This window comes from Rhinopithecus roxellana, chromosome 16 (assembly GCF_007565055.1).
Source record: "Rhinopithecus roxellana isolate Shanxi Qingling chromosome 16, ASM756505v1, whole genome shotgun sequence".
NCBI classification, from domain to species: domain Eukaryota; kingdom Metazoa; phylum Chordata; class Mammalia; order Primates; family Cercopithecidae; genus Rhinopithecus; species Rhinopithecus roxellana.
Window position 1 is genome coordinate 13,466,453 of NC_044564.1, and position 11,877 is coordinate 13,478,329.

Consider the following 11,877-nt stretch of genomic DNA (forward strand, 5'->3'; position numbering starts at 1 on the left):
GCCGCTGCGACACCTTCACTCCCTGTGTTTACACACTCCCCGATCTCACATGTTTTTTTTTGTTTTTGTTTTTTTTTTTGGTGGCTGTTATTTTGCAGCACATTGTGAATGGAAGTCATTATCAAGCACATGTGCAAGGAGGACGTGGCTTTTCATGGCTCCCAGCCCCTCCAGGCTGCTGGGGAAACAGTTGGACTCGCTTCATGGAGGGGCAGCCGTAGTTTTCTTTTTGAGACAGAGTTTTGCTCTTGTTGCATAGGCTGGAGTGCAATGGCGCGATCTTGGCTCACTGTAGCCTCTGCCTCCCAGGTTCAAGCAATTCTCCTGCCTCAGCCTCCCGAGTAACTGGGACTACGGGTGCCCACCACCACGCCCGACTAATTTTTTTTGTATTTTTAGTAGAGACGGGGTTTCACTATATGGGCCAGGCTGGTCTCAAACTCCTGACCTCAGATGATCCACCAGCCTCGGCCTCCCAAAGTGCTGGGATTACAGGCTGGGATTACGCCCAGCCGGGCAGCTGCAGTTTTCATCAGGCACCAGTGAGGGGCTTCCTGGCGACTGGGCAGAAGCAAAGCTCAGCAAACAGCAGGGGCAAAGTGAGAGAGGGAGAAGCAAGGCCACGGGAGAAGCTGGCCTCGAAGGAGAACACGATTGTGCTCAGGGACTCACAGTTGTTCTAAGTTCACACATTTTCTAGAAGCAAGTGGCACTGGAAAAACTGGACATATGATGTGTCCTTTGGGTAACAATTGCAGGAAACCCAGCTTAGGCAAGAGAAGAGATATATATATATATTCATGTCAGTGAAGTGCTGAGGCTGGCTACAGGCACAGCTTGATCCAGGGCCCCAGACAATGTCTCGCCATCCTTCTGCTGTCATGGCGTGAACTTCATTCTCAGGCTCTCTTTGGATGCAGGCCCCAGGCAACCCCGGGCTTCCACCTCATTGCCTTTGCAGCCTCAGCAGAAATGAAGCTCATTTCTCTCTAGCAAGCCCTGGGGTGGCCTCTCATAGACCTGGCTTGGATCAGCCTTGCATTCTAAACAAATTCCTGTGGCCAGGAGGAGCCAGCACTCAGATTAGTGACCTCTGGGCCTCCCTCAGGCCCAGCCCTGCAGCCCTGGGGCAAACTAGTTCAGGAACCGATCATAATCCTGAAAGACATAATCCTGAATGCCGTAATCTCAAATGTTAAAATCCTGAAAAGTCAGAAATCCCTAAAGTCTAAAATTCTGAAAACCACAATGCTGAAAGATCGAAATCCCAAAAATAGAATTCTGGAAAAAACATTTTTTAATTATTTAAAAGATGTTTATTTACAGTTTGAAAAGGGGATTTATCTGAGATATTAAAAACAGCACAGAGCACTTTGTAGGCCACTTTACACAATAAAATTGGCCATAATAATGTGTTTCACAAACAGAAACACTCAGGTACACTGAGAGCAGTCACACGGGTATTACAGTTTTGAGCAGATGAATCATCTTCATAAAGAAATAGGTTAAAAATGAAATGTATAGATGCATATTACTATGGTTGGTAATTGTGGGAACCCAGCTTTGCAACTGTGGTCATCTGAAATACCATACAGGGTCTCGTAATGTTGCCTAGGCTGGCCTTGAACTCCTGGGCTCAAGGGATCCTCCCACCTCAGCACAACCTAAGTCTTTTGACAAGATTGACCAAAAACCCAGATGGGTCACCACCACATATATAGTCATCCAGAGAGCTGAGCTGTCAAGAAACTTTATCCTTCTCAAATGCGGATGCATAAATAGGACATCTGGTCATTTACTGAGGAAGTTTGAAACTTTCCATGTCCATATGCAGTGCTCACACACAGTCAGCCTTGTGATAAGCACTTCCATGAAATCAAATTTCTGACGTCCAAGGCAGCAGAAGCACAGCCTGTCCAGCCCTGAGAGAGACCAGTTCGCCTTCTGTATTGGTTCTCTCCGGAGCCCTGGCTGATTACGCAGGGCCCACCAACACTGAGGGCAGGGCAGGGCCTCCCCACCCACCCTCTCAGACTCACCGGCGTCTCCTCTGGAGAAACCTGCACAAACATGCCCAAAAGAATCCTTTACCACATTGCTAGGTGCTCCTTCATCCAGTCAAGGTGACACATAAAATTAAGTCCGCAAGTCCACCGATTGTCAACTTGGCACCCATAGGCACCTCCTGAAACCATATTTAGTTTCCAAGATGGTGCAACTAGCCTGGGCACCACTGAAAAGACACAAATCACTCGGAATTCAGCTTTCAGGATTTCCACATTTGGGATTTTAAGTCTTTTGAAATTGTGATCTTCAGGATTTTAGACATTATAATGTAGACTTTAGGGATTTTGAGCTTTCAGGATTTCAGCATTTGGGATTGGGACATTGGAGATTGGTCTTTCAGGATTATGATCCATACCTGGCAGTTTCAGCCAAGCCACAGGGATGCGAGGGGATCAGGGTGGTGCCCCAGAGGGAATCAGGAGAATGAAAAGGTGTCTACAAGCCAAGGAGAACAGTGAGCGTGAGGACAGCGTGCGGGATCAGGGGCAGCCCCGGCTTTGCCGAGGCCAGGTCCCTCATCTCCCTGTAAAACATGAGGTTTTGACTCAGATTCATAATGATGTTTAAGGACCAGCACCCCTTTGAGAATCTGACGAGCCCACCCAGCACCCAGGAGGGCACACATTCTCCATGTAGTCAGCAGTTTGTATCGAATTTCCGGGGCTCACAGGACCCGTGGGGTGCCTGGCTCAGAATCCCTGGCCTGGGTGTTTTCCAAGGCAGTGGATTCCAGTGACCAGGGCCACACTGGGCTCCCCTCCAATGCCACTGACTCAGCAGTTCTGGGCGAGGAGCATAGTCATCCACTGTCAAAGGCTCCTGATGGGATTCTGATAGCAACTGATCCCTGGGAATTACATGTCTAAGATCCTGCCCAACTCTAGGATTTTAGATCACTCTCAGTTCTACCAGTTAGATGAGGTTTTTTTTTTTTTGGAGTGGGGGGGCAGGGATGAAAAAAAATACAAAAACAGGCAGTGGGCAGAGACTTTAAAAAGAATGCTAGGCCTGGGTACCGTGGGTTCGTTTCTTCATTCCTTCACAGGCATTTCCTGAGCACGTGCTTTATTGCTCTGGACAAAGCAGGTGATACCTGTGCCCCAAAGGCTGGTCTGGGCCCCATGGAAACCAGTGTCCCATTGGACCTACCAAAGCGTGGCCTCTTGGCAACCCGCTCAACACATCTGGAGAATTCCAAGGATGTCAGTGACTGGCTGCTTTTGTTCACTGACTTGGAGGAGGCAGTCTGAAAATAACTGAAAGATCTCCCACCGTATTGTCGACTTGGCACCCATAGGCACCTCTCGAAACCGTATTTAGTTTCCAAGACAATAACAAGGTAATAATCTCGCCTAACATGATGCAGCTAGCCTGGGCACTGCTGAAAACGCACGAATCGCTCAGAATTTGGCTTTCGGGATTTCCACATTTGGGATTTTAATCTTTTGATTCATCTTTTGATTTAATCTTTTGATTATGCTAGGAGGGAAGGAGGGAGGTCTCATTTGTGTGTGTTTTCTCCGCACGTAGAGGTGCTTCTGGCCTGAGTTTACTTTCTTGAAAGTGAAATGAATACAAGGCTTTAGGTGCACACGGAGTGTTTGTTGTCACTGATGTTTTTTTGTTGTCGCTGATGTTGTCACCAACTTTGGCCCCAGGGGACACTGCACATGCCAGTCATAGGACCCTGTCAATGTCGTCAAGGAAGAGATTCTTTTTTTTTTTTTTTTGAGACAGGGTCTCGCTCTGCTGCCCAGGCTGGAGTGCAGTGGCTGGATCTCAGCTCACTGCAAGCTCCGCCTCCCGGGTTTACGTCATTCTCCTGCCTCAGCCTCCCGAGTAGCTGGCACTACAGGCGCCCGCCACCTCGCCTGGCTAGTTTTTTTGTATTTTTTCAGTAGAGACGGGGTTTCACCGTGTTCGCCAGGATGGTCTCGATCTCCTGACCTCGTGATCCGCCCGTCTCGGCCTCCCAAAGTGCTGGGATTACAGGCTTGAGCCACCGCGCCCGGCCAAGGAGGAGATTCTTCAATGTAGTACCTAAATTCCATACGGTGAGCTGGTAAATACTGGAGCTTCCGACTGTGTCCGACACACAGCCAGCACTTGATAAATATATGTATAAAGGAATTAAAGGACAAACAAGCAAATAGTGAGCCGTGGAATGTTCCAGAAGTTATTTTTTAAAAATGAACCAAGATGGTTTAGTGCTAGAAGACCTGGCTTAGCTCTGTGGGTGGGAACTTCGGGGTCTTGTCTCTTCCCCAGCCCCACCTCTCCCAGCCGTAGCAGCCACACCTCTTGTCACTGTGTTCGTTCACACACTGCGTGCACAGGGCTCCTCAGCCATGCACTTGGCATTTGGGGCCAGATCATTCTTTGAGGTGGGTGCTGTCCTGTACATTATAAGGTGCTTTCCAGCATCACTGTCCAGCTGGGAAAACAAAACATGGCTCCAGACATTTTTCCAGATGGTTTCTGGGGGACAAAAATCACCCCTGGTGGAGAACCACTCTCCTAAGGTCTTACATAGGCCAGATATGGTGGTTCACGCCTGTAATCCCAGCACTTTGAGAGGCTGAAGGGGGCAGGTTTCTTGAGCCCAGGAGTTCGAGACCAACTGGGCAACATAGTGAGACCCCCATCTCTGAAAAAATGATACAAAAATTGTCTCGGTCGGGTGGTGCACACCTGTAGTCCCAGCTACTCAGGATGCTGAGATGGGCAGATGGGTGGAGCCTGGGAGGTCAAGGCTGCAGTGGGCCGTGATTGCACCACTGCACTCCAGCCTGAACAACAATGTGAGACCCTGCCTCTAAAAGAAAAAAAAAAAAAAAGGTTTTATATAAAGTAAGTGTTCCATTGCTCTAAAAAGGGGGGTGGGGATTAAACCATTGGAACTAGGCATTTGAGAGATGAATTTCCTGGTGCTCCCAGTCTGAGAATCAGGAGGAGTGAGCTTCATCTCTTCTGCTGGGTTCTGATTTGGGCTTATTGGCAGGAGTGTCCTGCTCCTTTGGGTCCAGGGCTCCTTTGAGAAAGAGAAAGCAAGAAAGCTGAGAACAACCAAGCCCACCTCTCCAAGGAGGGCAGGGGCAGTCAAGGGAGCCGGAACTCCCAGGAAGGGTATCCAGGAATGGTGATTAAATTACAACAGCTGCCACGCTGGGGCACCGAGTCTGTGCAGACCTCGCACTGAGCTTGTCACACACTTTATCTCGTTAAATCTTCAACACTAGGGAACTATAATTAGCCCCATTTTATAGTTGGGGTAACTGAGTCTGACAGAGGCTGGGTCAGTGGTCCAAGCTCACACAGCAAGTCCATAGTGGAGGTGAGAGTCTAGCCTCTCTGTGGCTAGACTGTGTGGCTCTAGAGAACAAGATGTTCCCCTAAAGCTCACCCAAACAATGACCCCCATCCCCGGGAGTCCCACCCCCAGGAGTGATGGGGGCTGAGAGCTATCCCTAAACCAGGGGAGCTGAGGGCATCCTTGCAGGGAGCCCTCCTGTCCTGCATCTGTCCCTGGTGACCTCCAAGTGTGGTATCCCAGAGCCCTGAGCAGTGGCTCCAGTGGCTCCACCCACATGCGGGAAATGATGCCCATGCTCGTCTGGGGTGACGAGAGTCCAGCCTGGGGTTTGCTCCCCATGACCATCTGCTTGTTCTTGTATTTTTTTTCTTTTCTTTTTTTTTTTTTTGAGACGGAGTCTCGCTCTGTCGCCCGGGCTGGAGTGCAGTGGCCAGATCTCAGCTCACCGCAAGCTCCGCCTCCCGGGTTCCCGCCATTCTCCTGCCTCAGCCTCCCAAGTAGCTGGGACTACAGGCGCCCGCCACCTCGCCCAGCTAGTCTTTTTTGTATTTTTAGTAGAGACGGAGTTTCACCGTGTTAGCCAGGATGGTCTCGATCTCCTGACCTCGTGATCCACCCGTCTCGGCCTCCCAAAGTGCTGGGATTACAGGCTTGAGCCACCGCGCCCGGCCAACGAGACTGTTCTTGTCTTAATTGCACCCCAAACCTAATGTATAGAGGTAACCAGGTGATAATACAGAGAAGCCAATGTCACTGAAAGAAGAGTTTATTACTCACAGCTCCCAAGAAAAGGGGGGCACGCCACGCCATGCAGGACCACCTGGGGAGGCACCGCGGTCGGTCAGGAGGCAGCAGGAGTGAGGGGAGAGCATGTTCCAGAAGGCATACAAGTCACAGTGAGTGTAGGATTGGGCAGTTTGAATAATTTTGGCAGGCTCTGGTCTACAGGGATGGTCTCTAGTTGCCTGGCACCCAGCCCTGGGGTGATTTAGGGCAGGAAAAATATTGGTTTGGGGTGTGAGAGTCAGATGAAGGAAGCGGTTGGGGACACAGGCTCTGGAGTGGTTGGGCTGTACATGAAAGGCAGTTTTGCAGGTGCATTGCTTGCTGGCTCTAGGAGTTAGCCAGCCCCGGGAGAAGCAGTCTCTCCAGGATTCGCAAGACCCAGGATGTCAAAGCATCATAAAATACAGGAAATAAAAACCATTATTAATATGGTTTATTTCCTTATAGGGTGTTTTTCCTGAATGTGCCATTTGATTCCATCATGGAGCGGCTGACTCTGAGAAGAATTGATCCAGTCACTGGGGAGAGGTTTGTGCTGTGTTCCTGGCGATTGGCAATCTGGGGGCTGCCAGGGGCCAGACCCAACTGCCTGACCAATGCCATGGTGGAACCATTGCAGGGATAACACTGGTGACCACTGAAGGACGATTATCAAAATGGACTTTATCCAACTGGCTGTTCTGTGCAATATCTGTTGACCCTCTTTGCCTGGAAGAATAACCAGAAAATGTGTGTCTAAAGCAACATAATGGTGATCACCCACTCTATCCTGGGGTCAACAGCTTAATCTCGGCATGTGAAACAGCAGCCTGGGATGGGCGTCACCTGTGTGTGTTTCCTCACTGGCCTTTCCTCCAACCACGATGCATCCCGGCGGTGGTTGCTGTACAAACACATCCCCACGGGCACAAGTTTCCTTTGAGGCTTCCCATAGTTACAGGAGGTAAATTCCGAGTTGGATTCTGCAGTCTGACCAAGTACAAGCACTGCACTCATGTTGAAATGCAATGGAAAACCCCACAGTCACTTAGAGGCAGGTGTTGCCATCTCTCCTGACAATCAGGGTCACATTTCTTGGTAGGGACGCAGGAGTGGGGTGGGGTGGGGCAAGAAGGAAGTGCAGGGATTTTTCTAAAATGTAGATCTGATTTGTCATGGGAGTTTTTAGCTTTCCCATGTCAAGTACTGTGGCCTTCATGTCACCTTGTCCCTGGAGTCTCTCCCAACAGTGAACGGCTGTGGCACTTCCTTCCATCTCCACAGTTGCTGTAATGTCCCACTCCCTCAGCTGACCGTGAGCTCCGTAGGCACAGAGCCAGTGCCTGTCCTGCTTACCATGGCACTGTCAGCAGATTTAACGCTGGACTCAGTGCAGATAAACATGGAATGGAAGGGAGGAAAAAGGAAGAAGAGGCTGGGCATGGTGGCTCACGCCTGTAATCCCAGCACTTTGGGAGGCCAAGGCGGGTGGATCACCTGAGGTCAGGAGTTCAAGACCAGCTTGGCCCACATGGTGAAACCCCTTCTCTACTAAAAATACAAAAATAAAAATACAACCCCTTCTCTACTAAAAATACCTCATGCCTGGGAGGCGGAGGTTGTGGTGAGCCAAGATCGTGCCACTGCACTCCAGCCTGGGCGAGAGAGTGAGACCCTGTCTCAAAAAAGAGAAGGAAAAGGAAGAAGAAGAGAAAGGGAGGAAGGGAGGGAGGAAAGAAAGGGAAAGCAGGGAGGGAGAGAGGAAGGAAGGAAGGAAGGAGGGAGAGAGGGAGGGAGGAAGGAAAGAATTTGCCCATGTATGATTGCATTCTGTCCTCCTATCACTGATCTCTCTCCCTCTCCCTTGAGCGGGGAGCACATCTTGGTTCTCTCTGCAGCTCCAGGGCCCATCAGTCAAAGGTGTGCACACAGCAGTCCACAGTAGCAAATGTTTGGCGATGGTGGTGGTGGCCAGGGCACCCCAAATTGGTCCACAATAGAGAAGAGGGTCCCCTTCTCCCCTGCTTCCGGGCCAGGCCATGGGTCACCTGCTTTCCTTCCTCCCTTGCAGGTACCACCTCATGTACAAGCCACCTGCCACCATGGAGATCCAGGCTCGCCTCCTGCAGAACCCGAAGGATGCTGAAGAGCAGGTCAAGCTGAAAGTGGACCTGTTCTACAGGAACTCGGCCGACTTGGAGCAGCTGTATGGGTCAGCCATCACCGTCAACGGAGACCAGGACCCATACACCGTCTTTGAATACATCGAGAGCGGCATCATTAATCCCCTGCCCAAGAAAATCCCCTAATGGGTTCAGAGCCAGGAGCGCCGCCCAGGGAAAGAGTTAATCCCCTGCCTCCAGCCCCCCAACCTCTGCAAATCTCCCTAAAAAGCCAATAAAGCGTACTAGGTACGGTCTCATGCGTCCTGAAGGTGAGGTGGCTGGAAGTTGGCCTCATGTAGGGGTCTGGGGACACAGGACAGGTGAAGCCCACAGTGGTGGTAAAGTGGAGTACAGGCCGGGTCTCTGGAGTCGGACCTGGGACAAGTGGTGGCTCCAGCACCAACGCATCGTGTGTCCTTGGAGTCCCAACCCACAGAGCCTCTCTTCTCACAACCAACTTGAGGCTAGAAACCATAGCCGCCTCACAGGGTTGCTGTGGGATAAGGAGTGGTGATGCCGATAAAGATCTCAGCACAGTGCCTGGCTCCAGAAGCACTCAACAAACGCAGCTTTTAAAACACCCACCTTGGCCAGGCGTGGTGGCTCACGCCTATAATCCCAGCACTTTGGGAGGCCGAGGCAGGTAAATCACAAGGTCAGGAGTTCGAGACCAGCCTGGCCAATATGGTGAAACACCATCTCTACTAAAAATACAAAAATTAGTTGGGCGTGGTGGCTCACGCCTGTAGTCCCAGTTACTCAGGAGGTTGAGGCAGGAGAATCGTTTGAACCCGGGAGGCGGAGGTTGCAGTGAGCCAAGATGGCACCACGGCACTCCAGCCTGGGTGACAGAGCGAGACTCCATCTCAAAAAAACAAAACAAAACAAAAAAAACAACACCCATCTCTCAGGCGGCACCATCCAGCACAGCTCTCAGTAATGAAGAGCACGCTCTTCATCTGCCTGTCCGATATGGCAGCTACTAGCCATGAATGGCTATTGGGCACTTGAAAGTGAGGGGAGGGTTTCAAAATCGTATTTAATTTTCACAAATTTAAATCGCCACTTGTGGCTCCAGACAACAGGTGTAGCTGTCTACATCTAGAGAGATGTAATGCAGTTTTCAATGGATGTAGCACAGTTCTTGACAGATGTAGCTGTTTCTTTAGACTTGCCTCTTCAAGTCCCACGGAGTGAAAAGAAATGGTCCCTCTAGGGTCTGCATAGCCCGCAGGGACCAGAGGGACAGTGACATCTTAGGCTGATGCAGCGATCCATCCTCTTCTCCCATTATTTCCTTTGACCTTCCTAACGGTCTTCATTAGGTAGGTGCTTGGGGGTTCCCCCAGCAACACAAGAGGACACTGAGACCACAAAGGGTAAGTGCCATGCCTGAGGTCACCTGATCCAAGGCTAGACCTGAACCCAGTGCCCTGGGCAACACCCATGCTCTGCCTACCTGGCCTCTGCATCCCAGGCCAGCCTGGGTTCTAGCCTCTGGGGCTCTGGGAAGCTTGGGGAGTCTGGGCCTGATGGCTAAAGCCCCTTCTAATCTGGGGTAGCCTAGAGCCCTTCCAGCAAAGATCTAACCCTCGCACCAACCATGGTAGCCAGGGACCGTGCCAGCCCGCAGCTCCCATGGGCTGAGCCAAGCTTCCTGGGCCCGCCTCCTTTGCTTCTGTCCTGGTTGTAGGCAGGCTGAGCGTCAGGCCAGCCCCAGCCCTCTCCGAGGGGCCTTCTCCAGAGGTCCTGCCTCCTGCACCTTCCCCTCTGCCTGGCAGCTCAGTCCCCACCCCACCTCCCTGCCCTGCTCAGCCACTGAGTACCACCTCCTGAAATTCCATCGGGGCCTCCCCTGCCCAGGGCTCAGTTCTTCCCGAAGCCCCCCTGCCCTCAACTTTCTCTGACAATGTGCCCCTGCCTAGGAAACCTCCATCCAACCTCAGGAGGCCCCAGTTACAGGCTGCACGTCCAGGTAGTAAATGCCCCACGCTGGGTGATGAAGCTTTGCCCCTTGGACCCAGCCCCCAGGCTGGAGTAGACAGCGGACCTCAAAGGTGGCCAGCACAGGCCTGGCTCTGGTCACTTCCCTCTGGTTCTCCCCTTCTGCCTGGCATTCCCAGTCCCTGGAAGGGACCTCACATGAAACGCCATTTGGATGTAAATCCTTAGTGATTACATCATTTATTCAGTGATAATAAATGCTTTAGTCCAGGCAGAGGCCTGTGTGGATAGCCTGTTCTCAGGGGTTGCCTGCACCATTACTCCTCTTCCTCCTCCGCCAGCCAGCTGTCCTCAGGGCAGGTGCAACCGCTTTGTGCCGAGCCAGGTGACTGCAGCCCCTTGAGGCAGGGGCCTCCCTGCCAGAGCATGGGCGGTGCAGCCCAGCAGACTGACTCCACATGCTGCTGTGTGACCTTGGGCAAGTTACTTAACCTCTCTGAGTCCTTGTAAAGTGAGACAAAGCCTCCAGGGTTGCTGTGAGATGAAATGAGTTAATTCCTACAAAGGCTGCACATAGGGCATGGCACCTACGAAATGCTAAGTGTCATTACCAATCTCTCCCAACTCGCTGCCTGCTGTGAGGTCAGCACTATTTTTTTTTTTTTTTAGATGGAGTTTTTCCCTTGTTGCCCAGGCTGGAGTGCAATGGCCCAATCTCGGCTCACTGCAACCTCTACCTCCTGGGTTCAAGCGATTCTCTTGCCTCAGCCTCCGGAGTAGCTGGGATTACAGGCGCACGCCACCACGGCCAGCTAATTTTTTGTATATTTTTAGTAGAGACGGATTTTCGCCATTTTGGGCAGGCTGGTCTTGAACTCCTGACCCCAGGTGCCTCGCAAAGTGCTGGGATTGTACAGGCGTGAGCCACGGTGCCTGGCCCTCAGTTCTGCTTTTAATCCCTAGATGAGGAAATGCGGGCTCGGGGAAGTCAAAGAACTTGTCCATGGCTGCACGTGCTGAGTGGGAAGAGGGAGGACAGGACGCGAGGCCCTGACCACCGACGGTCGCGCACTCCGCGTGTTCATGGGTGCGGGCAGATGCTTCCGCTGTCGCTCTCGGGGTTGCGGTGGGGGCGGGGGGCGTGTAGGCTTGCGGGGTCCCTGCTTTCCACCCCGGGGCCCGCTGCAGGACGCCTGCACCTGGGGGAGCGCCGCTGGGACCACTGTGTCAGCGCTGGTCCCCGCCACCTCCCGCGGGGTTAGCTCCGCTGCAGATGCAAGACTGCGCGGGCTCGGTTGAGAGGCGTCCAGCACGCGGGCCTGGCGGCCCCTGGGAGTATCGTAGGCAGGGGCTGGACCGACAGGCTCGGCCTTGTAGGTCGCTCCCTGGGAAGCCACGCGAGCCCGCTCCTCCCGCCACCGCCGCGCGTCCCGCCCGGCACTGCTGCTCTGCGCCCGCGCGCACCGGAGGATGCGGGGACTCAGGAGCCTCTCCCAAGGGGACCCTCGGCTGCGGCCTAGTGGGCGGCGCCACTGGAGGGATTCGCATTCAGTTTCAGACCCCGTGGCGATGTTCTGGGGGCTTTCTGGGCCAGGAAGCCCCATTCTTGTGGCTGGAGGGCAA

General features: G+C 52.4%; 1 protein-coding gene across 2 annotated transcripts in view; it reads left to right on the forward strand.

The window, feature by feature from the left end:
* Positions 1 to 8,567, forward strand: part of AK8 (adenylate kinase 8) — a 163,408-nt gene extending 154,841 nt beyond the window's left edge. For both annotated transcript variants that reach the window (XM_010372821.2, XM_030920315.1), the window contains 2 exons: positions 6,614 to 6,694; positions 8,217 to 8,567. In XM_010372821.2, the coding sequence (XP_010371123.2) occupies positions 6,614 to 6,694; positions 8,217 to 8,454 (319 nt within the window). In that variant the 3' untranslated portion in view covers positions 8,455 to 8,567. The remainder of the gene's footprint in view (positions 1 to 6,613; positions 6,695 to 8,216) is intronic.
* The last annotated feature ends 3,310 nt before the right edge of the window (positions 8,568 to 11,877 follow it).